Raw genomic sequence first — 26,162 nt, forward strand, 5'->3', positions numbered from 1 at the left:
GGTTATGGAAATAAATGGGACCCCTTTTACGCCACTCCTGACATGCAGTTTTGCCTCAAGCTTGCCTCCTTACAGGACCACTGGCAATCGGAACCACTGGACGCCATCCATCTCCAGCTCACCAAAAGGCTGGACCCTGCAGATCCCCCTATTACTCCTCTTTTTTTAAAATCCTTACAGGACCGCATCCGTGAAGTTTCTCCAGTCACAGCCAAACAGATGTTCCTCCTGACACCCCTCCAAGCCACCACCTTCCTATCTCCCCCTCGCCACGATGCCCCTAATCAGCAAGAAGTAGCCAGACGAATAAACAGTGCCCCTATTCTATTTAACACAAAAGGTCAGAATGTAAGGTCGGTGGATAATGGGGAAAGGTCAGACCTGCGAACTTTGGCTAGGACCGCCCACAACCAAGCACGCCAAAAGAAACTTCCCAGGAGTCCTTTGGAGAAAAGTGACCGTCTGCCAGCTAGTGAGATTTCACCACGTCATATTAGCTCGACTACCCTAGGGACCCTTTAAATATCTCCCACGTGGGTCACCACTTGTGACTTCCTTGGCCTCTGTCTTTCCTCGGGGCCAGGGAACCTCGTCGAGCGGGATGCGCGCTGTACTCAATAAAGCCTTTTATTATTCCACACTTTGTAGCTCCAGCCCCTTCCTTCCTTCTCGGTGGGGAAAAATACCTTAAAACCAGTGCCACCCAATAAATTAAATTAAAAATAGAAAAAAAAAAAAGTGCCTCCTTAAGAAACAATAACAGCCTGACCAGGCGGTGGCGCAGAGGATAGAGCATCAGACTGGGATGTGGAGGACCCAGGTTCGAGACCCCGAGTTTGCCAGCTTGAGCGCGGGCTCATCTGGTTTGAGCAAGGCTCACCAGCTTGAACCCAAGGTTACTGACTCGAGCGAGGGGTCACTTGGTCTGCTGTAGCCCCCCCCCCCCCCATCAAGGCACATACGAGAAATCAATCAATGAACAACAAAGGAGCCAAAATGAATTGATGTTTCTCATCTCTCTCCCTTCCTGTCTGTCCTCATCTGTACCTCTATCTGACTCTGTCTCTGCCACAAAAAAAACAAAACAAAACTATAACAAGTATTTTTTTAAGTGTAACGAGTCACAGAATTTTAGAAATGGAAGGTTGCTTACTGATCACCTGTCTAATCCATTTCCTTGTTTTATGGTTCTGGAAATGCCAGTAAGAACAAGTTGCAAGGAAGTACCAGAGCAGGCCCAGAGCAACGACAGTCCAGTCCATGGAGCACAAGAAGCCCCACATGAAACCCCTTGTGCTTCACAAATAAAGACGGAAGGGCTGGTCCAGAACTAAATATATTACATTAGAAAGTAGAGACTTTATTTACAATAACACTCAAACAGAATTTAGCAAAAGATCCTCCATATTTTATCAGCATGGGTTGTACTGCGTAAACATAAAAGAAAATGATCCTGGGGGCAGGAAGTGAACTCTCTCCTCTGATATGTTCTCTGAATCTCAAACAAGCTCCATGTTCCCCAGCACAGAGCAGGTGGTCGGTGGGCACTGTGTTAGCGGCCGGGAGCCTACCTCCTGCATCTCTTGGGAAATGCATCCAGGGAAAGCTTCAGGCTTTTACCTCGCTCATGGCCTCCATTAGACGAGCACTATTGGTGACTGCTGTCGTCAGAAAAATGAACCTGTAGCCTGAGGAGTCAAAAGCCACAGCATACATGAGTACAAGCAGATCAGAGGTCCCCAACACTAGCGGTGCCATACTGAACTCTTCCACTTCCACAGCCCAGGCTGGACCGGGGCACCAGTTTCCAGACACAGATGTGTCAGTGCCAGGCTCAGGGCACAGTGACTAGCCAGGCCTGGTGGGAGTGGGCTCCCTGCTCTTCAGCCCGCAGCAAGTGGTACCCAGAAGGCAGTAGAGAAGACTTCCTGAGAGCTGCCCTTTGTACCCCAGAGCCCATCCACAAAGGCATGTTGTCAACTTCCTGTTCTCTTACCTCTCTCTCTGCCCAGGAACCGCAGTGCTGAGATCTCAGAGAAAGTGCAACCACCCAGAAACACCACCAAGATGAGGCGCAGGGACTCGCTGCAAACCTTGTCTTCCTTAGTCACGCCTGTGGAAAGCAGAGCAGACAGCTTTTCGCTGGCATGCTAGCACTGGCGGATACATCCAGTCCTCCTCACCCACCCGGCTCCCAGTGGTTAAGGCTGCACACCTGTGAATGCCAGATCGCTGCAGTTGAGCAGACGCAGCACCTCGTCCAGGCCCTGCCAGCTTCGCCGCTCCAGCACCTGGGAAGGCACGTGTGCTAGTTAAGTCTAAGACGGGGCTGGGTTTAGGAAAGGAAGATGGGAGCAGCCTAACCATCACATGTCCTGCTGGTTTACCAAAGAAGTCAATATTAGTATAGACCAGGGACTAGAAGCAGAGACAGTGAGACATGAATGGGTGTGAGGGTCACTTGTTCTCACCTGCTCAATGACACGGCAGCTGAGGGGCACATAAGCGCCACTGAAGACGTACGCCATGTCACGTGGCACCTTCAGATCGTACTCGCCATCCACACGTGGGATCTAGGGGGCAAAGGGGACTCCATGAGGCAAGTGACAACTCAGCTCTCCGGTCTTTTACAGGGTCACAGAAAAGTGGCTGGTCCCTAAGAACGGTTCTTACTTCAACTAAAGGGAGAAATAAAAGAAAAATATCCATAAAAGACTCCACCTTCGCCTGACCAGGCGGTGGCACAGTGCATAGAGCATCGAACTGGGACGCAGATGATCCAGGTTTGAAAGCCCGAGGTCACCAGCTTGAGTGTGGGCTCACCTGGTTTAAGAAAGGGTCACTCGGTCTGCTGAGCCCCCCACTCAAGGCACATATGAGAAAGCAATCAATGAACTACTAAGGTGCCGCGACAAAGAACTGATGCTTCTCATCTCTCTCCTTTCCTGTCTGTCTGTCCCTACCTGTCCCTCTCTCTGTTTTTGTCATTAAAAAAAAAAAAAAGACTCCGCTTCTTTTCAGTACCCGCCAATTCTCTTCACTGAGTTCCCATGATCCTGAGAAGTGCTGGAGGGAAGGGCGCCCCTTTGCCAACCCCTCAGTGACATGGGACATGTCCATCCCTGCAGCAGCACTCAGCCTATTCTCTGGCACTGTTAGGCACTTGTCACATGTTCACTAACTGGATGAATCTGAGTGTCCTGTCTCCTTAATAAATGAAGCTCATGCAGTCATGCCACCAAAGATAGGATCTTGATAAAAACAAAATGACAAAAAGGTTTCTGTGAATACAAAGTACTTCATTCACCAAGGACTGAACCCGTGGCCCACCCTGACCGTCCCTGCTCTGCGTACCAAATTCAGCTTCCTGCTGATGGCCCGAAAATTGCTCCTCTTGGCCAGAGAGCTGAAGGCATCAGTGATCTTTCCTGGGGAAGAAATCCGTACTGGGTTTTATGTCAGGTCTAAGGATTCATAAAACTTCCACAAGCGATGCTATTCAGAAAATGACAGGCCCTTTCCTCTTCTCAAATAGCTGGACCTATCACATCTTTAAGCTATTCATCCACAACTCCCTGGAACTGACCACGACATTCATCACCCTACTCCCCACCCTTCTTTCTCCTCTTAAAGGGTGCCAGCACTCTACTAAATGCCATCGATAGGGTGTTAAGTGTGTGGGTTGTGAAGTCAAACTGACCTAGGTTCTTTTTTTTTTTTAATTTACTGTATTGATTTTAGAGAGAAAGGAAGGCTGAAGGGGGAGGTGGTGAGGGAGGAAGGGAGGGGGAGGGAGGGAGAGAGAGAGAGAGAGAGAGAGAGAGAGAGAGAGAGAGGGAAAGAGAGAAAGAAACATTGATTTATTGTTCCCCTTATTTATGCATTCATTGGTTGATTCTTGTATGCGCCCTACCAGGGATCAAACACGTGACCTTGGCATATCAGGACAACAACCAAGGCTGACCTGGGTTCTAATGTGACTGACTAAAAGGGATCTTAGATGAGTCACTTAACCTTTCTAAGCTTCAGTTTCATCTGTAAAATGAAAATAAAACTAACTTTTGCGAGGATTAAATGAGAAACTCTGTCTAAAGACCATGTGATGAGTGTTCATTAAATGGAAACAACTCCTACTAGTGGAAGTAGCAGTAATGACAGTGAATTACAATCTCCTTCTGAGCTCATTTTGTCTCCCAGGGTGCTCTGCCTGAGGACAGACAGGGAGGGGGAAGGGATTTCCTGTGCTCCCTGCTCACCTGCAGCCTTGTCTGTCACCAGCTTGCTTACTTTACTCTCCACAGCTGTGAGAGTGTCCCCAGGTGCCTGCTCTGTTAGAAGCCCTGTTCGCCGCAGATTGGAGAAGGTTAGCAGGTGCTCAGGGCCATAGCTCTGAAAAAAATGTAATTCAGGTTTTACTGAGTGTACAGCAGGGGTCTAGCACTGTTCAGTGATATGGAGGTGAGGGAGGTAAGGATTACCCAGTTTATGCCTTGAGGAGCTCATACTTGTTTGTGTGAAAGGACTTCTTATCAGAAATAACCAAACACCAAACCGAGAAGGAAAGTAACATGAAATTATTAATGACCAGAAAAAGCTACTGATAGAAGGATAGTGGGGAAGCCTTCACAGATGATAAGATCTGAGAGGAAGACTGGGAAGGAAGCTTATCAATGTTTCACAGGTGCTACAGTAAGGGAAAGTGGGGGGATAGGACTCAGCACCTGGTCCAATAGCTGAATTCTTTAGTCTTCTTAGCACTGGCCACTCACTGGAGACTCAAGAGGAGGAGAAAGGGGCAATGGGCAGGGTCTGAAAAGTGACTATCCCGACAACCTCTAAGAGGGAGGCCTGATGGAAAAAGGATGGGGGCAGGAAAGGAGCCATATCTTCTTGGACCTCTTTCAAAAATGTCCAATGAACCACCCTCGCCCTCCCCTAAGTTCCCTCAGGAAGATGTTCTCCTGGTCTTACCTGTAGATACTGTGTTTTTAGGGATCGATAATCCTTGGGGTTCAAGCCTGACGTAAGGAAGATAAGGCAGGTTCATATGTGAGCTGATATATTCTAAAATGTACAACCAAGCCAAGAAACCAACACTCTTCCCCTCAAAAAAACCTTAACCAGGCCCTGGCTGGTTGGCTCAGCGGTAGAGCGTCGGCCTGGCGTGCGGGGGACCCGGGTTCGATTCCCGGCCAGGGCACACAGGAGAAGCGCCCATTTGCTTCTCCACCCCCCCCTTCCTCTCTGTCTCTCTCTTCCCCTCCCGCAGCCAAGGCTCCATTGAAGCAAAGATGGCCCAGGCACTGGGGATGGCTCCTTGGCCTCTGCCCCAGGCGCTAGAGTGGCTCTGGTCGCGGCAGAGTGACGCCCCGGAGAGGCAGAGCATCGCCCCCTGGTGGGCAGAGCCGGGTGGATCCCGGTCGGGCGCATGGGGGAGTCTGACTGCCTCCCCGTTTCCAACTTCAGAAAAGTACAAAACAACAACAAAAAAACCTTAACCAGGAAGGATTCAGTAAACGATGTTAATCTTGTACCCTACACAGTTGATTCTAAACTGACTCTTTCAGCTTGCTTATTGAACGATAAAGCCTGGACAGCAGAGGCAGGGAAGCACCCTAAACCACAGGGAGCTGAGGACAGGACACTAAATCAGATACTAATTGTTGCAGGGATAGGGTGGGAGGCCTCAGGAGACGGGACTTCTGTGCGTCCTATCCTGGGGATGCGCCAGTTCTACTGGGAACCTCCGACAGCTGCTCAGTAATAAGAGAGCTTCACATGGTTTAAAGCAGGGGTCCCCAAACTACGGCCCGCGGGCCACATGCGGCCCCCTGAGGCCATTTATCCGCCCCCGCCGCACTTCCGGAAGGGGCACCTCTTTCATTGGTGGTCAGTGAGAGGAGCATAGTTCCCACTGAAATACTGGTCAGTTTGTTGATTTAAATTTACTTGTTCTTTATTTTAAATATTGTATTTGTTCTCGTTTGGTTTTTTTACTTTAAAATAAGATATGTGCAGTGTGCATAGGGATTTGTTCATAGTTTTTTTTATAGTCCGGCCCTCCAACGGTCTGAGGGACAGTGAACTGGCCCCCTGTGTAAAAAGTTTGGGGACCCTTGGTTTAAAGGCTAGTCTTATATGTGCTCCTCCAATGAGGTAAGAAGAAATAAAGAGGACTCAGAATAAGCAAACCCTTCTCTGGGTGGAGAGAAACATTAAAGAATATTCACCAGCTTGAGGCCTTCAACAGTAAAAGCAAGTTGCCACTAAAGGTTGCAGAATCTGGGCTTTTGGAAATGTTTATAAAATTGGTTGGCTGTCCCTTTTTCCTGGACTGCATTTTTTTTTTTTTTTTAAAGAGAGGAGGAGTGGGTGAGTAGTGGGAAGCACCAGCTTTTGTTGTTGCTTCTTGTATGTGCCTTGACTGGACAAGTCGAGTTTCAAACTAGCAACCTCAGGTTGCTAGTTTGCAGGTTGACGCTTTGTCTGCTGAGCCACCACAGGTCAGGCTAAAGTTTATCTTTATTACAAAACTTTCTTGAAGGTAGAAAGCCAACCGGAGCAAAGAAATAAGTGTCAGCTCTGGCCAGATAACTCAGTTGGTTAAGGCATCTTTCTGATGCACAAAGTTGCTGGTTCGATCCCCAGTCAGGGCACAATATAAAAACAGATTAGGCCCTGGCTGGTTGGCTCAGTGGTAGAGTGTCGGCCTGGCGTGCAGGAGTCCCGGGTTCAATTCTTGGCCAGGGAACACAGGAGGAGAAGCACCCATCTACTTCTCCACCCCTCCCCCTCTCCTTCCTCTCTGTCTCTCTCTTCCCCTCCCACAGCCAAGGCTCCATTGGAGCAAAGATGGCCCGGGTGCTGAGGATGGCTCTGTGGCCTCTGCCTCAGGTGCTAGGATGGCTCTGGATGCAACAGAGCGACACCAGAGGGGCAGAGCATTGCCCCCTGGTGGGCATGCCAGGTGGATCCCGGTCGGGTGCATGCGGGAGGGAGTCTATCTGACTGCCTTCCTGTTTCCAGCTTTGGAAAAATGCAAAATAAATAAATAAATAAATAAATAAATAAAACAGATTAGCCTGACCAGGCAGTGGCGCAGTGAATAGAGCGTCAGACTGGGATGCAGAGGTCCCAGGTTCGAGACCCCGAAGTCACCAGCTTGAGCACGGGCTCATCTGGTTTGAACAAAGCTCACCAGCTTGGACCCAGGGTCGCTGGCTCAAGCAAGGGTTACTTGGTCTGCTGTAACGCAATGTTCAAGGCACATATGAGAAAGCAATCAATGAACAACTAAGGTGTCGCAACAAAAAACTGATTGATGCTTCTCATCTCTCTGTTCCTGTCTGTCTGTCCCTTTCTATCCCTCTCTCTGACTCTCTCTGTCTCAAAAAACAAAACATATTAATGTTTCTCTTTCTCTCCCTTCTTCTCTAAAATCAATAAAATTTTTTAAAAAGCCTGACCTGTGGGGGTGCAGAAGATAAAGCATCCACCTAGAATGTTGATGTCACTGGTTCAAAACTCTGGGCTTGCCTGGTCCAGGCATTTAAAAGAAGCAACTGAGTTGATGCTTCCTGTTCTTCCCCTCCCCTTTCTCTCTCTCTCTCTCTACCCCACTCTCTAAAATCAATCAACAAATAATAATAAATTTTGAAAAAGGAGAGAAGTGTCACTCTGCTCTACGCCATTGTAGTCCCAAAATGTGAAAGCTCTTGTGTGATGGGCCTGAATACTGTCCTGTTTAGGGTGGCAGCACTATTCTAGGACCTGGTGATGCTTCACTCAAAACAGAAACTGCTTTCATCTTACAGAGGAAAGAATCCACAAAATTTTAAGAAAATGTCCTGTCTGCTAAGGTATTTACTTCTGTCATTCAATATGATTTCTTCTATTCCTATGATATAGTTTTCAATCTGGCATCTTTGGTCCCTGGGGCTCACCATTCTCAGTGATGGACAAAAGGCACATGAGGCGAAGGCTTTCTATAGGTGACACCTGCACAGGAAGAAAGAGCTAGGAGAGTTCAAGTTTCATAACACACATTCTTCTTCCTTTCCTTTTACCGGAGGCCGACCCCACGGAAAACACCATTCCCTGCGTCCCAGTCCACCTGTTCACCTGCCGGTCGATGTGCTCTTCAATATAGCTGGTGCTGTCCCGGATGTTAAAGCCCTCCAGCAGCGCTGTGAGTAATCAGAGGACAGCCTGTTATGGGGGAGCAGCTCAGGCATCTATGCTAATGGGCGTCTGTCTCCCCATCTTTCTCCATCCTGGGTTAAGGGACCCCCCAGACTTCTAACAGGAACCAGCATTCCACACAGCCAGCATCCGCTGGAAAGAGCCAGAGAGTATCTTTTCAGGGTGGAATGGGGCTGGGAGCCAGGGAGGCAGAAGTAAATGCAGCCAGGCACAGCCAGTAGTCACCATGCTCAGTCTTGATGAGCTCCTGGAAGTCCTGCTTGGTTTTCTTCTTCATGATGGATTCACAGGCCCCAATATCTGCAGAAAGGACGAAAAGTCAGCCGACATATTCCTGGTTCTAGAATGATATCCCTTTATTGTCTGAAGAAGAAAGACCTCAAGGCAAAATGCAAAAGTACTTCTTCTCACTTGAGGCCAAACAAGGGCATGATTTGCCGGCTGAACAGGGACTCCTCTCTGGAGGCAGATGTCCTCTCTCACATTCCCCTCGCCACCCCCTCACAGCCCCCAAGCTGAAACCTACGCAGACTCAGCAGGCGGTGCTCCTGTTTCAGTCCCTTCAGCTCCTGGGACACAAAGTTCTTCATCTGCTTGATGTCCATGCTTCTTCGGCGCTGTGGGGAAGTCCCCCTAAGGTCACCTGTCCCTGCCCTCAGATATGAGCAATCACTGCCCTCCCTCAGTTCCCACTGATCCAACAGAAAAGTCAGGGACCCTGTCGTCGTATCAGAGAGGTAGCCAAGGGGCAGCAGCCTTGGCCAGCCCCTGAGGAAACCGAACAGAGGACCCAGGCTTGGAGCCTCACATCATACTGGGCCTGCAAGTTCCGGGCCTTCTGGCTCAGGAAGCCAAAGACATTGGAGAAGTGCTCGTTACGAATCTCATTAAACACCTGTGGGGGAACAGGACAGGAAGGCTTACTGTACAGAACTGTACCTTGTTACTTCCTACCTCGTCATGATAGCACAGGAAGAGTGCTCAGCTATTCTAACAAAAGAAAGAAGGAGGCTGAGCTGGCAACAAACAGTCTGTCAAACACTTGCTATGTGCCCTGCAGTATGTTCTTACTGGTGGGGACTCCTTTATCCTGTGGACTCAGCCTCCCCTCCAGGATGGGTGCCCACCACCTCTTGGGAGCAGAGCCCCTGGGGAAATCCACTGCTAGCGCCCACACCCTCACCTTGTCCTCAGCGTTGAGCAGCACCTTCAGGCTCTTGTCACAGGACGTAACTTCTGGGCCAAAGTCGACACTCCCTTTGATAGCAGAAAGGACAGCTATGAGGTTCTCCGATGAGGCTTTCCTTCTGCTACCCTTCCCAGAACTGCCATTAAAGGGCCTCCAAACTATCTGGAAGCCAGTAGTCTGCTCAGAGTCTGGGCCACTCCCACCAGCCCCGTCCCACGCAGGAGGCACCACCTCCATCCTGCCAAGATGCCACTTACCACACTTGATGCGGAAAGTGTCATCCACCAGGCCCTCGTAAACCACCTGGGAGCAAAGCGCTGTCACAAAGTCCACGTCTGAAACCAAGATCCCTGACCGTGAGGGCCCCTTGATGCAGCCTGCTACCCAGTTTGCTCAGTATCAGCTCGAATGCCTTCTCCAGGCCTGAGTGTCCAAGCTTGCAATAAAACTGGCATGCAGGCCCTGGCCAGTTGGCTCAGTGGTATAGTGTCGGCCTGGCGTGCAGGAGTCCCGGGTTTGATTTCCGGCCAGGGCGCACAGGAGAAGCCCCCATCTGCTTCTCCATTCCTCCCCCTCTCCTTCCTCTCTCTCTCTCTTCCCCTCCTGCAGCCAAGGCTCCATTGGAGCAAAGTTGGTCCCGGCGCTGAGGATGGCTCTGTGGCCTCTGCCTCAGGCACTAGAATGGCTCTGGTTGCAAAAGAGAGACATCCCAGATGGGCAGAGCATCGCCCCCTGGTGGGCGTGCCGGGTGGATCCCGGTCGGGCACATGCGGGAGTCTGTCTGACTGCCTCCCTATTTCCAACTTCAGAAAAATACAGAACCCCCCCCAAAAAAAAAACTGGCATACACCCCCAATGGGAGAGCCTTATTTGTGCTACCAGGTTTTCAGTCGTTTTAGGGTTCCAGAGAGAACTGGAGTACCAAGCATAATTTACCTCTGTCCAGGAGAAAGATATGTCCAATTTCTGGTCTTCGGCCCTTGGTTTCCCCATCCTCCTCCTCTTCCAGTTTCCTCCACAATTCATGGGACATCTGCCAAAGACCAAGACTTTCTTTTGCCTGCTCCCACCAAATTTTTAATTTTGTTTTGTTTCAATTAAACTTTTAAAAAAATTATTGATTTAGAGAGAGAGGGAGAGACAGAAACATCAATCTGTTCCCGTATGTGCCCTAACCAGGAATCAAACCTTTGCATATTGGGAAGATGCTCCAACTGAGTTATCCAAACAGGGCTAATTAAACTTTGTTATTTTGAGATATTTATAGATTCACATGCAGTTGCAAGAAATTTAAGACATTCTTGATCTTGTGTCCAAATCCCTCCTGTAGCCCTGCACCTACAGAAGCCAACCCCTTTCCATGGGACTCTTCTCCTTGACCCCAAAGAGGAACTAATTATTAACATTACCTATTCTGGTCCCACCTGTTCCTATCCCTCCGCCCATCCCCATACCAGACATGAAGAGATTCAAAAATGCTGCCCAGGAGGCCCTGGCTCTTGCCTTTGTTAGCCTCATAAGTTCCCCTCTGAGGAACTATTCTGCAACAGTGAAAGCGAGGGAAGGAATATACCTTCTGCGGCAGACGCTCCCGGACAGTCGTGGTGGGGAAAGAACAGGCAGAATGGGGCTCGCCAGCACTCACCTTGGCACATCTGCCAATTCCGTAGCAGTTAGGAAAGGGGCCGTAGAGAGTGCTGAGAAGGTGCAAGGCCTGCGCCACAGTGTTGATCCAACGCTGGTCTCCTTCCTGAAGGGACCACAGTGGCCAGAGACAGGTGTCAACCTAATAGACCCATCTGGAAAGTGGCTAGCCCCAGAGCCCTGGGGCAAGAAGGCAGAGTGTGGGGACTGTCTGAAAGAATTAATTTTGGCCCCAAAGGAAGTCCCATGAACACCAATCAGTGGAATTCAATCTCCCAATCACTATCACGCACTATAAATTGTGGGAGTTGGATGAAGGAACATTGATATTGCTAGCCCACTAGACCCCATGCTTGTCCCCACCCATCAATGCCAAGACCTAAGGGCCCCAAGTGTACCAGGAAGTAGTCCCTGAAAAATTCTGGCAGTTCCATGCTCAGCAGATCCACATCAAGAGGCAGCAAAGAGAAGGCCCATTCGTCACAGCTCACATCTGTGGGTACAAAGAGCGTCAGCCTCCCAGCAGAAGGCACGTGGCTCCACATTAAGAGGGAACGTCTACCAGTCGCGCAAAGACATCTGAGTGCCTCCACACGCCTGTACCACACTATGCATGGATGTTCAGAGATGAGTAAGATACAGCCTGTTCCTCAAAGGAGCTCAGAGTCTGGTAACAAAAAGGAGGCTGTAATATGATGTGACAATGGGTATATTTGCATTAGAATCCTGACCAAAAATGCACAGGAAATTTAATTCACAATTAGACAAATACTGACTGAAAAGTGCACACCACAGGCATGAGGCTAAGCACTAGGGATACAGTACAGAGAATGAACGTGCCTCAGTCTCCTGGAGAGACTCTTAATCTAGCGGGAGAGACAGGCACCAGGTTCAATTACCATTGTGCCCCAAAGAAGCCATATAGCAATCCATGAGTACTAACATTTCAGGGTATAACCTCAAACAGGGGTACAGGAAAGACTTCCCTAAAGAAGTGACATTTGGTCCTGGCCAGTTGGCTCAGTGGACAGAGCGCTGGCCCAGTGTGCAGACGTCCCAGGTTCGACTCCCAGTCAGGGCACACCGGAGAAGCGACCATTTGCTTTTCTTCGCCCTCCACCTCCCCCTTCTCTCTCTCTTTTCCTCTCTCACAGACAGTGGCTCAACTGGTTTGAGCTTTGGCTCTGGGTACTGAGGATAGCTCGGTTCGTCTGTGCCTCAGGCCCAGATGGGGGTTGCCGGTTGGAACCTGGTCAGGGAGCATGCAGGAGTCTATCTACCCTCCTCTCACTTAAAAAGAAAAGTGACATTTAGGCTTAGACGCTAAGTAAGATAAAGGTAGGTAAAAATATAGGGTGGGGAATATTCTAGGCAACAGGAAGAGCAGGGGCCAGATGGTAGAAGGCATAGGTGGCCATGTGAGGGCTCTGGGCTTTCTCCAGAGCCACAGCGGGACATTCTGCAGGGAGCGCAATGATCAGGTCGGGGTTCAGGGAGAACACACAGTGAGTAATACACAGGTGGGGAAAGGCACAGTTTTCCTTGTGGGAATTTTGGAAGGTAAGGACAGAGCAGCTGGTGATTTCCAATGATGAACCCTTGCATCCCCTCCCACTACCCACCTACTTCCCACTCTCATGCACCTTTCTTCCCACTAGGCCCACAGGAATGAGGTAGGAAGAGGAGGGGATGGGGCAGGGGGAATGACACTTATCCCTTCTGCATGTGCCCTTTCCACTCACACTCATCTCCTCTCACCTCCATAGATCCCCTCTTCCTCAAGAACCATCTCACAGGCATAAAACTGAAACAGAAAAGGAAGCTGATTAGTTACAGCTCTCCTCTGTGCTTTCCATCCTCTGGAGTCCCTCCATGGTCACTGATGAGCACAACACTTACTGAACCCAGTAAGAGAACCAGAAACTGACATCTAGAAAGGGCACTAGACTCATGCAGCCTCACCCTTTGTTTCCCTGTCACCCAATTCATTTATGTATTAAGTTCACTGCATTTTTCACCCTCTTGGACTGGAAAAGCTTTACAAAGGAGGAGGTATTTCAGCTGTCAAGGAAGGGTGGGTCCTCCTGGCAGAGATGGAGGAGGGTGTTCTGGGTGGGACATGTCTGTGGCCCTCTGGACACTTTGAGGGATCTGGAGATACAGCCTAGGGGGTCAATGGCACATATGTTGCATTTAAGGGAGATTTTTTTTTTTCCAGAGACAGAAAAACAGGAATATTAGTCTGTTCCTGTACAAGCCCTGACTGGGTATCGAACCAGCAACCCTTGCTTTGGGACGATGCTCCTACCAATTGAGCTATCCGGCCAAGGCATATGTTGCATGTAAAATGGGTGGTCTATACAAGAGAAAAGAACACAAAGGGAGCAGAAGAGAGCTCAGGACAGGACTGACAGGAACACCAAAGTCACATGGGTGGACAGTGTGTGAGACCTGGCAGAGGAGACTGAGCAAGCACCTGTAGAGGTGGGAACAGGAGAAAGCAGCTCCTCTGAAGGCGGGGAAGGTGAGTGTCACGGAAGAACCGGCAACTGCAAATAGCAGCCATTAGGTAGGATGAGCATAAACCAAGCATTGCCAGATTTGACAACAGGATATTAGAGGACCAGATGTAAACATGGAGATGGAGGTGGAGGAGAAAAAACAGAATTGATGGCAGCAGAGAATTCTTCACAGAAGAAAAGAGAGCCCCTGATGGGGAGAGGAGAGGAAGAGGGGAGAATTGTTTAGAAAGGACAGACACAGTACAGACAGAAGAGAAAGGATCTGCCTGATGAAGCGAGAGAGTGGAGGAGAAATGCAAGGATGGGGCCACGAGCATGGTGGACTCACTGAGCTTAGATAGGAAAAGACCACCATCTCTTCCTCCTATAAATAAGTGGGGCCCCTGGCCGGTTTGCTCAGTGGACAGAGCATCAACCTGGTGTGCAGAAGTCCTGGGTTCAATCCCCAGTCAGGGCGTACATAAGAAGCGACCATCTGCTTCTCTTCCCCTCATTTCCCCCCTTGTCTCTCTTCTCCTCTCACAGCCACTGGCTCAGTTGGTTCAAGAGTCAGTCCAGCCCTGGCCGGTTGGCTCAGTGGTAGAGCGTCGGCCTGGCGTGCAGAAGTCCCGGGTTCGATTCCCGGCCAGGGCACACAGGAGAAGCGCCCATCTGCTTCTCCACCCCTCCCCCTCTCCTTCCTCTCTGTCTCTCTCTTCCCCTCCCGCAGCCAAGGCTCCATTGGAGCAAAGATGGCCCGGGCGCTGGGGATGGCTCCTTGGCCTCTGCCCCAGGCGCTAGAGTGGCTCTGGTTGCAACAGAGTGACGCCCCGGAGGGGCAGAGCATCGCCTCCTGGTGGGCAGAGCGTCACCCCCTGGTGGGCGTGCCGGGTGGATCCTGGTCGGGCACACGCGGGAGTCTGTCTGACTGTCTCTCCCCAATTCCAGCTTCAGAAAAATACAAAAAAAAAAAAAAAAAGAGGAAAAGAGTCAGTCCAAGGTGCTGATGATGGCTTGGATAATTAGAGTAGCAGCCCCAGACGGGGGTTGCCAGGTGGATCCCAGTCAGGATGCATACGAGAATCTATTTCCCCTCTCTCACTTGGAAAAAGAAGAAGGAAAGAAAAAGACAAGTGGGAAAAGGAAGAAATATTTGGATGTAATGAGAAGAAAGATGAGGGCACACCAACTCATAATGATGACAATAACAGTAGATGTATATAAAACATTTTACACATACTAGACACTGTTCTTAGTGTTTCAAGGACTACCTCTTAATCCCCCTAATAGCTAAAGTGTGGAAGATGAATGCTGTGTGCTCCTTATTTTGCTGACACAAAGAAGAGTCCTCTTTATCCCTCACTCATTTTTTCGTCAGTATAACTGAAATCCATAGACTTGCTTTTTTATAATTGACTTTTTTAAGGTTTATTTTATTGACTTTAGAGAGGAAGGGAGAGACAGAAACATCGATCCATTCCTGTATGTTCCCTGGTGGGGATCAAACCAGCAACCTCTGTGCTTCCAGACGATGCTCTAACCAAGCGATAGGCCTGCTTTTAATGCTAGCTGATGGAATTTCAGAGCCCAGTTTGAAAACTGCCAATCTTCATAATTAACAAAGGGAATCTCTGTAAGAGAGAGACTTCCTCTTCCCTTAAGCTACTCCAAAAACTAGAAATTACAGTGGTACCTTGAGATACGAATTTAATTTGTTCTATAACCAAGCTCGTAAGTCAGTCAACTCGTATATCAAACTGCCGATACTGGACCTGTGCGCCAATGTGCCAACTAGCGGCAGCTTCCTGAATCAGGACTCATATCTCAGAATTTTGCTTGGATCTCCAACAAAATTATGGACTGAGTCACAGCTCGTATCTTAAAAATTCGTATGTTGGTCTGTTCATATCTCAAGGTACCACTGTATTGCTATATAGCTCCTTTATTGACATTTAAAAGTAACCTATAGCCTGACCAGGCAGTGGCACAGTGGATGCAGGGGTCAGGAACCTATGGCTTGCAAGCCAGATGTGGCTCTTTTGATGGCTGCATGTGGCTCGCAGTCAAATCTTTAATAAAAAAAATAACGTTGGCCCTGGCCGGTTGGCTCAGTGGTAGAGCGTCGGCCTGGCGTGCAAGGGGTCCCGGGTTCGATTCCCGGCCAGGGCACACAGGAGAAGCGCCCATCTGCTTCTCCACCCCTCCCCCTCTCCTTCCTCTCTGTCTCTCTCTTCCCCTCTCGCAGCGAGGCTCCATTGGAGCAAAGATGGCCCGGGCGCTTGGGATGGCTCCTTGGCCTCTGCCCCAGGCGCTATAGTGGCTCTGGTCCCAGCAGAGCGATGCCCCGGAGGGGCAGAGCGTCGCCCCCTGGTGGGCGTGCCGGGTGGATCCCGGTCGGGCGCATGCGGGAGTCTGTCTGACTGTCTCTCCCCGTTTCCAGCTTCGGAAAAATACAAAAAAAAATAATAATAATAAAAAAAAATAACGTTAAAAATATAAAACATTCTCATGTATTACAATCCATTTATTTCCTACCACTCATGTTCATGGTTACGGGTGGCTAGAGCCAATCACAGCTGTCCTCTGGGACACCAAATTTTTATTGGATAATGCGTAACATACACGGGTCGTTATATGGCTCTCACAGAATTACATTTTAAAATATGTGGCGTTTATGGCTCTCTCAGCCAAAAAGGTTCCCAACCCCTGGATAGAGCATCAGTCTGGGATGCTGAGGACCTAGGTTCGAAACCCTGAGGTTGCCAGCTTGAGTCTGGGCTCATCCAGCTTGAGCATGGGATCATAGAAATGACCCCATGGTTGTTGGCTTGAGCCCAAAGGTCACTGGCTTAAAGCCCAAGGTCGCTGGCTTGAGTAAGGGGTCAGCTGCACCCCCCCCCCCATCAAGGCACATATGAGAAAGCAATCAATGAACAACTAAGGTGCTGCAACTATGAGTTGATGCATCTCTCTCCCTTCCTGTCTGTCTACCTTTCTCGCTAAAAAAAAAAAGAAAAGAAAAAAGTAAGCTATAATTCTGACTGGTTATCTTATTTGGTAATTTCTTGCCCTTGTAACAGTCACACTTGATATATTTGTATTTCTAAACAGAATAAATAGCTGTAAAGTTGTGCTATCAATCTTCAAATGATCTTCAAATCAAGATCATTGACTCCTCTTATTCCTGATGAAAAAACAATATAAGCCTATGATTCTACTTGATTTCTTCACAGAAACTGAGTCATCGCATTTAAATTAAATGAAGTAAGAACCATTATCAACTCCATGTCACAGATGAGAAAAACTAAGACACAGAGCAAACAGTTAAGTAAGTTATCCAAGATCATCCAGGTAACAGGTCCTAATGCAAGGATTCACACTTCAGCTTCAGCACGTTTACATTTCTATTACCTCTATGATTTTCTTGGAAAAGTTGAAAAGGAATAAATCTCTGTCCTTTCAACTTGAATTTCTCCCTGCTCCAGGTTTGGCATGAACTACTTGGTACAGCTTTCCAGGCCTATCACAGGCAGTGTGAAACCTGGCACATCACCTGACCTGTGGTGGCACAGTGGATAGTGTCAACCTGGAATGCAGAGGTCACAGGTTCAAAGCCCCGGGCTTACCCAGTCAAGGCACATACGAGAAGCAACTACAATGAGCTTATGCTTCCCGCTCCTCCCTCCCTTTCTCTCTCTTCTCTCCCTAAAATCAATAAATTAAAAGAGAAATCTAGGTAGAGGCCATCTCTTAGTCACACAATCTCTACTTGGGGCAGTTTGAGGCCCTCTGCTACACAATTGGGTCCACATTAATGGGACGGTGACAGGTACCTGTTCAGTCACACATAATTTGCTTTGAGAGAGATGAAGCGGTCGGCCCCTTGCCCTTTCCCAGTCCTTAACCCTGTTCTACCTTCTCCCACTCCCTCCAGGACCCAAACTCACCTTCTGAGGGCTGAAGATCACTTTGTATTTTCGAGTTCTACCAGACAATTTGTCAGCATTGACAAGACCTACAGACAGAAGGAATGCAACTCAGAAAGCCGTGGGCCATGTGTTAGATGAGAAGCAAGGAAGCAGTTACTCTCAGGATGTGGTGTGGCCAACTCCAACAATTCTTTTCTTAGGAAAGGATCCTTGTGGCTGAGGCCCTCAGATCTCACCCACCCCTTCCCAGGTCTGTGACAGGCTGCACCTGGCATACTCACTGGCAATGTAGCGCATGTTCTTGATGCGGGGTCTGACCAAGAAACACAATCTATGGGAGAGAGGAGGGAAACAAGACTAAGTAAAAAAAAGTCATGAGGGTGGTTACAGCACCAACTGAAGAAACTGAAACAATGCCAACTCTTTCACATTTACCCCTTCTGACAGGCCTGCTTCTCATCCTCGCCGCAGCGGGGCCAGCTCTAGACCACAGAAGACTCCCCTCACTACAACAGGATTCTATGCTCAGCTGGGGGCACTCACTGGTCCTATGGTAGACCCAGGAGTTCCTGTTCTCAAATAATTTACAATCTGTCAAGCAAAATAAGATGCATATATGTATAAAGAAGCAAACAAGTGTTAAAAAAAAACACAGTATAAGGTATATGTTGGGACTGGGGTTTACAGCTGTATTCTCCATGTATCCAGGAGAATTTTTTCTTCTAGGGATGGGTGTACATTATTTATGATTGAGAAATATTAAAAATAAAAACAAAAACCAAACAGTGGGCAGTGTGTGACTGTCAAGGGAATAGGACAAACACCCCGGCAAGCCAGAGGACCTCATGGAGGAGGTGTGGCTGGGCTCTGATGGCTGGGTGGTTTTTACAGGAGCAGTGAGGACAGGAGAGAACTTTAGGCAGAACGAAAGAGGTGGCCTAAAGGGCACATGCACATAGTTGGGAAGCACATGAAAGCACGTGTCAAGCAGAGGCTTGAGGGGACACATGAGAGAGCTGGCTGCAAAGGCAGTGTGAGGCCTTACTAGAGATACCCTTGGCTTCTATGCTGAGCCTGAGTGATTTGCACTTTACTCAGTAAGGGAAGCCTTGATGGTTATTAAGACCACTGTAAAAATATTTTAGAAAGCATCATCAATCTGGTTAGAGATGGCAGACTGGACGAGAGAGAGAGAAGAGGACAAAGGAGAGTGATACTCCAGAAAGGGAAACCCATTCAGGGGCTAGAACATACCCTAATGTGAAACTGTCAACGTGCAGGGAGGGGAACCCTACCACAAACATCACAGTGCCCGATCTAAGCTACGGCCCCAGCAAGGGCAAATAAATGAGCAGGGACATCCTCCAGCACGGAGCCAAGCCTGACTCCCCCAGACACTCACTGTTCACTGGAGCTCAGGGCTGGCTTGTTCTCCACCTTGTACAGCTTGTCTACTTCATGTTGCTGCCAAGAGAATCCAACAAGATAAGGGATATAGGGTGCTTCATACAAAACAGGGGACCTGAGCTCCATTTCATGCTAATTCTGGGAATCAAACTGCTTCCCTGACAACCATTCACTGAACCTTCCTCAGACTGTTAAGAGAACCCCCCCAAGAAAAACCCAAAACAATACAGACAACAGCATTGATCCACCTTTGTGCATCCAATACAGCTACCCGCTATTTACCCTAAAAGGGTAGTTGCTCCTTAGTAATTTATACTGTTCATCAAAAGAAAAACTCCTTAATGGGGACAGAGTGGCCTGAATCCACCTGGAAGAAAGGGCAAGTACCTTTAGGATGGAGACATTGGCGATCCGATCCAAAGGGCTCATGAGATCTGCCTCAATGAACAAGTCCTTTTTTCCTGGAAGCTGACAGAGACACAGTATCCTGGGTCACTGATAGGTCATGGCTGAGAGCTCATGCAACCACATGTTTAACAGAAGCACCGTCTTTGAAAGGGTGCTAGATATCACCCACCCCAGCACCTTATTTGCTATTTACACTATATCCATAGTTGACATTTCCCTATAGTCACCTATTTTGTCTTCTTGTTTTCTGTACCAGCAGAAAAATATTTCACCTTCTTCCTAAGGTTAACTCCTTGTCACCCAGCCCTCTTGCTAGACTGTGACTTTGTTCTGCATCACTGCTCCTCTTCTCCCCTGCCTCCTCCACTCTGCCTCCCAATAATCCCGGTCTTCTGCTACACAAAGTCAAACAAAACCAAATCCCACCTTGTATCCTGCAACCCCTGTAATTGCCAAATCTCTCTCTCTCTCTTTTTAAAAATTTCAGAGAGAAGAGGGAGAGACACACACTTCTGCATGTGCCCTGACTGGGATCTACCCAGCACCCCATCTGGGGCCGGTGCTCTGGCCATCTGGGACCATGCTGGCAACCGAGCTATTTTTAGCACCTGAGGTGGAGGCTCCACAGTGCCATCCACAGCACATGAGGCTGATGCACTTGAACCAATCGAGCCATGGCTGCAGGACAGGAAGAGAGAGAAGGGGGAGGGGGAATAAGCAGATGATCGCTTCTCCTGTGTGCCCTGACTGGGAATCGAACCCAAGACTTCCACACACTGGGCCAATGCTCTACCACTGAGCCAACCAGACAGGGCCCCAAATCTCTTTTTAAGTAGCATTTTTCTCTTAATTACAAAAACAACCAATGTTCAATGTTTAGCCCAGGACAGTCTTCTCTAATTACCCACCTAGTCACCTACCCCAGATCCCTGTTATCTTTTTTTTTTTTTTTTTTACAAAGTCAGAGAAAGAGAGAGATAGGGACTGACAGACAGGAACAGAAAGAGATGAAAAGCATCAATCATTAGTTTTTTGTTGCGACACCTTAGTTGTTCATTGATTGCTTTCTCATATGTGCCTTGACCGTGGGGCTACTGAGCAGACTGAGTAACCCCTTACTCAAGCCAGTAACCTTGAGTCCAAGCTGGTGAGCTTTGCTCAAACCAGATGAGCCCGCGCTCAAGCTGGCGACCTCAGGGTCTCAAACCTGGATCTCTGCATCCCAGGCCAACGCTCTATCCACTGCGCCACCGCCTGGTCAGGCAGATCCCTGTTATCTTGATTCCAGCATCATTGCTCCTAACAATGCACTCTCACCTGAGCAAGGGAAAGAGAGGCCACACTGAGTGGCAGGGGGAGGAAGCCATTGCAAGTTTCCTCTCAACTAAGCCTTGACAAGTGGGGAGGGTGCTGGCAGTGATACAGTAAGACGACAATCCAGCAAAGGACAGGGAAAGAGAACAGGCTGAATGGTAAGAGCAAAACATGCTACTCAGGCCTGAGCTGTGGTGGCACAGCGGATAAAACTTTGACCTAGAATGCTTGAAGTCATCAGTTCAAACCCTGGGTTTGCTGGGTCAAGGCACATACAGCAAGTAATCAATGAACAACTAACGTGAAGCAACTATGAGTTAATACTTCTCGCTCCACCCTCCCTTCTGTAAAATCAATAAATAATTTAAAACAACACAAACAAACAAACAAAAACATGCTACTCAGTTTGGCTGATGCATAAGGTACATGTAGGGTCATGGTTCTCAACCAAGGACGGTTTTGTACCATGGAGGGACATCTGGCAATGACTGGAGACATTTTTGGTTGTCCAACTTGAAGGAGGTGTTACTGGCATCTAGTGGGTAGAGGTTAAGGATGCTGCTAAAGATCCTACAGTACAGACTGACCAGGTGGTTGCACAGTGCATAGAGCATCAGACTGGGATGCAGAAGACTCAGGTTCGAAACCCCAAGGTCAATGGCTTGAGCGCGGCCTCATCTGGTTTGAACAAGGCTCACCAGCTTGAGCCTAAGGTTGCTGGCTTGAGCAAGGGGTCACTCGGTCTGTTGTAGCTCCCCGGTCAAAGCACATATGAGAAAGCAATCAATGAACAACTAATGTGCTGCAACAAAGAATTGATGGTTCTCATCTCTCTCCCTTCCTGTCTGTCCCTATCTGTCCCTCTCTGTCTCTGTCACAAAGAAAAAAAAGAAAGAAAAAGAAAAAGATCCTACAGTGCACAGGGAAAGTGGCCACGGCAAAGAACTGGTCAGCCTAAAACACCAATAGTACTGGGTTGAGAATCCTGATGTAGGGGAATGGTGGAAAATAAAACCGAAACTGTTTCCTAGAATTGAAGCATGAAGGGCTGTACCCAATGCCAGGTTAGAGTTAGGAATTGATACTCTGTCGAACATGGACAAACAGGAAGCTTTTGTTCACTGTAGTATTCTATCAGCTGGGATTTCAGTTAGACAAATCTGGGATCTGTGGATAAAATGGACTGGAGACAGGAGAAACTGGAGGCAAGGAGTTCATTTAAGGGGTTAATGTGACAGTCCAAGCAGCCCATGCATGTGGCAGTGAATGAGGACCTGATTGAGGCTGGTTGGTGGTGTGAACAAAATAGATTAAGAGACTCATGGAATGTGCAACTGAATTTTTTAAATACTTGAAAGAAATGAACAGTGTTAACAGTGCTTGTATTTGATGGCAAGATTATAAGTGATTTTTTTTCTTTATACTCTCCTTTATTGTACCTTTTTTATAATGTGTAAGTATTATTTTATAATCACTATCTTAAAAAGTCAGGTGGAAAACAATACAGAAAAATGTCAAGTGGCAGGAAATATCCACAGAACTCAGTAACTGGTTCAGTAAAGTATGAGGGGGTTAGGAGATTCTGAGGTTTCATGCCTGAATCGCAATGCCTACAACAAGAATTAAGAAAGAAGTTAGGGCCCTGGCCGGTTGGCTCAGCGGTAGAGCGTCGGCCTGGCGTGCGGGGGACCCGGGTTCGATTTCTGGCCAGGGCACATAGGAGAAGCGCCCATTTGCTTCTCCACCCCCCCCTCCTTCCTCTCTCCATTGGAGCAGAGATGGCCAGGGCGCCGGGGATGGCCTCTGCCCCAGGCGCTAGAGTGGCTCTGGTCGCGGCGGAGCGACGCCCCAGAGGGGCAGAGCATCGCCCCCTGGTGGGCAGAGCTTCGCCCCTGGTGGGCGTGCCGGTGGATCCCGGTCGGGCGCATGTGGGAGTCTGACTGTCTCTCCCCATTTCCAGTTTCAGAAAAATAGTCCCCCACAAAAAAAAAAAAAAAAGAAAGAGTTAGTTTGAAGAGGACGTTATTGCACTGAAATCCATGTCGGCCATATTAAGTTGCCCTTGTGGCCTCTAATCCCCACCTGCGCTGCATTTATTAAGCTTCTTTCCGCCTGACCAGGCAGTGGCGCAGTGGATAGAGCGTCAAACTGGGATGCGTAGGACCCAGGTTTGAGACCCTGAGGTCTCCAGCTTGAGCGCAGGCTCATCTAGTTTGAGCAAAGCTCACCAGCTTGAACCCAAGGTCGCTGGCTCGAGCAAGGGGTTACTCGGTCTGCTGCAGCCCCACGGTCAAGGCACATATGAGAAAGCAATCAATAAACAACTAAAGTGTCGCAACCAAAAAAACACTAATGATTGATGCTTCTCATCTCTCTCCATTCCTATCTGTCTGTCCCTATCTATCCCTCTCTCTGACTCTGTCTGTCTCTGTAAAAAAAATTTTAAAAAAGTTTCTTTCCTTGGTCTCTTTCCTCTCTTTCATGTGGCTCTCACCAGAGTTACACGCTTTTAAAAAATATATTTTTTATTTATTTATTTTTAGAGAGAGAGGAGGAGGGAGGAGCAGGCAACTCCCACATGTGCCTTGACCAGGCAAGCCCAGGGTTTTGAACTGGCGACCTCAGTGTTCCAGGTCGATGCTTTATCCACTGTGCCACCACAGGTCAGGCAAACCCGAGCTAGAGGCTTTAACTAGCATCTCTTCAATTCCTGACATTAGCTGAGTGTCTTTTATGTGCAAATCAGGGCGTACATTGGTTGGACATAACAAGCAGTACTTCCTACCAGTATCTTAACTTCACCCTATCCAAACCCAAACTAATTAACTTTCCCCACCAAACCGGTTCCTCTTTCTAATTCTTTTTTTTTTTTTGTATTTTTCTGAAGTTGGAAATGAGGAGGCAGTCAGACAGACTCCTGCATGTGCCTGACCGGGATCCACCCGGCATACCCACCAGAGGGTGATGCTCTGCCCATCTGGGGCGTTGCTCCGTTGCGGCCTGAGCCATTCTAGTGCCCGAGGCAGAGGCCATAGAGCCATCCTCAGCGCCCGGGCAAACTTTGCTCCAATGGAGCCTCGGCTGTGGGAGGGAAAGAGAGAGACAGAGAGGAAGGAGAGGGGAAGGGTGGAGAAGCAGATGGGCGCTTGCCCTGGCCGGGAATTGAACCCGGGACTCCTGCACACCAGGCCAACGCTCTACCACTGAGCCAACTGGCCAGGGCTCTAATTCTTTTTTTCATTTACATTCAATGTTCATGTAACAAATATTCATTAAGCACATGCTATGTGCCTGATTCTAAGCTAGCTACTCATGAGGTTCCCAGTACTTAAGGACCTGCTGCACTAGTGGGAACATGGACATTAAACAAATAACTATGTGTGTAACAATTACACTTATAGTAGCAGTATTATTTTCCTATTAATCCAAGTTCAAAATCTCAAATTCAGCTTTAATTCTACCTCCACCTTCTTTCACCGTGAAAATATTTCATTTCCCTCCATTCCCATTTACCTTCTTCCACACATGGCTCTTAGAATCATCTTCAAGGATTGCTTCATGCCACAAATGAGGGGAAATTCTTCAGTGGCTCCCTATTGTGTAACTTCTGATCACTCCCCTGTATATTCCTCGCCCTTCCCTGGTTCCTCAACTTTGCTCCTTTAACTCCATCTGCTAGAACCATGGTGTCCCATCTACAAGAAAAATATGCTTCTTCTTCACATTCCAGATCCTTGACACTCCTAGATCACTCCAACTAGAAATTATTGCTTATTCTGAATGCTTCAGGCACCCTAGCTATTCTTCATTCACCACATGACACCCTGTGTGTGGTGATGTTTCATATGGCAGCTCTTGCAGTGTGAGCTCCCTAATAACAAAAATATCTTAACCACCTTTCCATCCCAGTGATGTCTGGCACTAGCGGTGTTGCCCTTGCCTGTACAGAAAAAACTGATTTCCATTAACTCTCTGGCCAGGTCCCAGGCAGCTATTACTGCCTTCTGGTTTTCTTCCTTGTTTCATTTTGGGCCTGCCACAGAAGTTCCAAGGACAATAGCAAAGGCCAAGAACAAGCTAAAGGGGACGCAGCAAGGAAATACCATGCGTACAGTGGGTGCTGTAAAGACCCCTGGCGAGGCAGGCACTGACCTGCTCCAGCAGATAGATGAGCTGGTCCCGGGCCAGCCTCTTGAGAATGGAGAAGTCAGGCAGCTCTGGGGCGTCCACCCGATGCGGGAAAGCCATGGCCCCGGTCACCTGCCTCGCGGGTAAGAAGAGGGTCGCCCCCCACTCTCAGGACAACAGCAGCGCAGGGTAAGCGCAGGCTGGCTCTTCTTCAAGACTGGGCACGGGTTTCGAAAGAGCCCCCGAAGGGGCCCTTATTCTTCAGCTGCACTCGAGGAATGAATGAATGGCCACCTCCCGGCCAGACAGCAGGTACGTTGGGATACCCTGGTCTCAGGCCTGGGGCCACTGTATCCGGACCTGGTCCTCACGGTCAACAGGATTCCGGTCTTCGCGGCTGCAGGGAGAACTCCGCCTCCTGACAGACATTAGTGACTTCCGGGGCCTTCCGGAAGTCCCATCCCCTCGGCCAGCGCTTGGCGTATCGGGAAGTGGACGGCGTCTTGGAAGGGATGTTTGAAACCGGGAGTCAACGCGTTAACGTTACAGTCTCATTTCTAGCCAGAGGGGTGTTCCTTTAATAAAACTAGTTTCTACTAGCACACCCAATTCTCCTAGCTCGCTCAAGCGAGGGTGGGGAACTTGCTCGATTTTCATAACCTCGTACTCCGGGTGAAACCAATTCGGACTATGAAAGGCGCTGATCTTTGGGGATCTGAGCTGTCAATCAAACCAGTTTTTAGTGGGCTAGGTAGCAGCTCTTTCTCGCTTCTGAGCTGCAAAAGAGACACGAAATGATGGGGGTAGGTTTGGTGAAGGGTAGAGAACACTTTATGATCCAGTGGGAGCTAAGTCCCGCTGGCTGTGACCTTTGGATACCGGAGTTTTGACTCATTAATGCCCTTCATGGGAAAATAAACTGTGGCATACAAATAAAAACGGAATGGTATCTGTATGATGCCCTTTACGTAAGGTACTAAAACAGAACAAACTAATCTATATTGAAAAAATTTCAGAAAAGTGATTGACTTTGAGATAACTGACTGGAAGAGAAACTAGGGAATTTTTATAGGTGATGGTAATTATCTTTATCTGCCTGTCTAGAGGAAAAAAAAAATGCTTATAAAAGTCATAAGTGATAGATCCAGCTGACAATAACCTGAACTCACTAATCAATCGTAATACATCTTCATCTCCTGGTGAGATGCACAGGAATTACAGAATATCACCTATTGCCAAAAATTTGACCTGACCAAGCTTCAACATGAGCTACTAGTTCAGAGGAAACATAGAGGATAGTGAAAACATGTTAGAAGACACCATAAGGATGAAATCAAAATGCAGTAAATTATATGGGATAAATAACTTGTTAAATGGAGGGGAAAATAAAGTGGAAGGGGTAAAACCACTTTAGAGTAAGACTTCTAGAACATATCAATA

At 48.4% G+C, this 26,162-nt stretch overlaps 1 protein-coding gene across 1 annotated transcript; it reads right to left on the reverse strand.

Annotated features, from left to right (window-relative positions):
* Window positions 1-1,339: 1,339 nt before the first annotated feature.
* On the reverse strand, window positions 1,340-25,139 carry VPS33B (VPS33B late endosome and lysosome associated). Its single transcript, XM_066355325.1, has 23 exons — window positions 24,747-25,139; window positions 19,260-19,340; window positions 18,868-18,929; window positions 17,747-17,796; window positions 17,484-17,551; window positions 12,794-12,839; window positions 11,434-11,528; window positions 11,037-11,141; window positions 10,328-10,424; window positions 9,649-9,726; window positions 9,386-9,459; window positions 9,011-9,097; window positions 8,729-8,819; window positions 8,428-8,502; window positions 8,122-8,186; window positions 7,944-7,998; window positions 4,972-5,018; window positions 4,257-4,389; window positions 3,355-3,428; window positions 2,472-2,573; window positions 2,216-2,291; window positions 1,997-2,113; window positions 1,340-1,688 (listed from the first exon to the last, which is right to left on the reverse strand). The coding sequence occupies exons 1-23, from the start codon at window positions 24,840-24,842 to the stop codon at window positions 1,609-1,611; spliced, it is 1,854 nt and encodes a 617-aa protein (XP_066211422.1). The 5' UTR covers window positions 24,843-25,139; the 3' UTR covers window positions 1,340-1,608.
* Between the last annotated feature and the right edge of the window lie 1,023 nt (window positions 25,140-26,162).

The sequence above is a fragment of the Saccopteryx leptura genome, chromosome 13 (assembly GCF_036850995.1).
Source record: "Saccopteryx leptura isolate mSacLep1 chromosome 13, mSacLep1_pri_phased_curated, whole genome shotgun sequence".
NCBI lineage: Eukaryota > Metazoa > Chordata > Mammalia > Chiroptera > Emballonuridae > Saccopteryx > Saccopteryx leptura.

Coding starts and splice junctions, on each gene's coding strand:
- VPS33B (XM_066355325.1), bottom strand. CDS start 24,842: ATGGCTTTCCCGCATCGGGTGGACGCCCCAGAGCTGCCTGACTTCTCC. Junction 17,552..17,746: donor GAACATGCGCTACATTGCCA/GTGAGTATGCCA, acceptor TTCTGTCTGTAG/GTCTTGTCAATGCTGACAAA. Junction 4,390..4,971: donor TAAAAACACAGTATCTACAG/GTAAGACCAGGA, acceptor CATTTTTTTCAG/AGCTATGGCCCTGAGCACCT.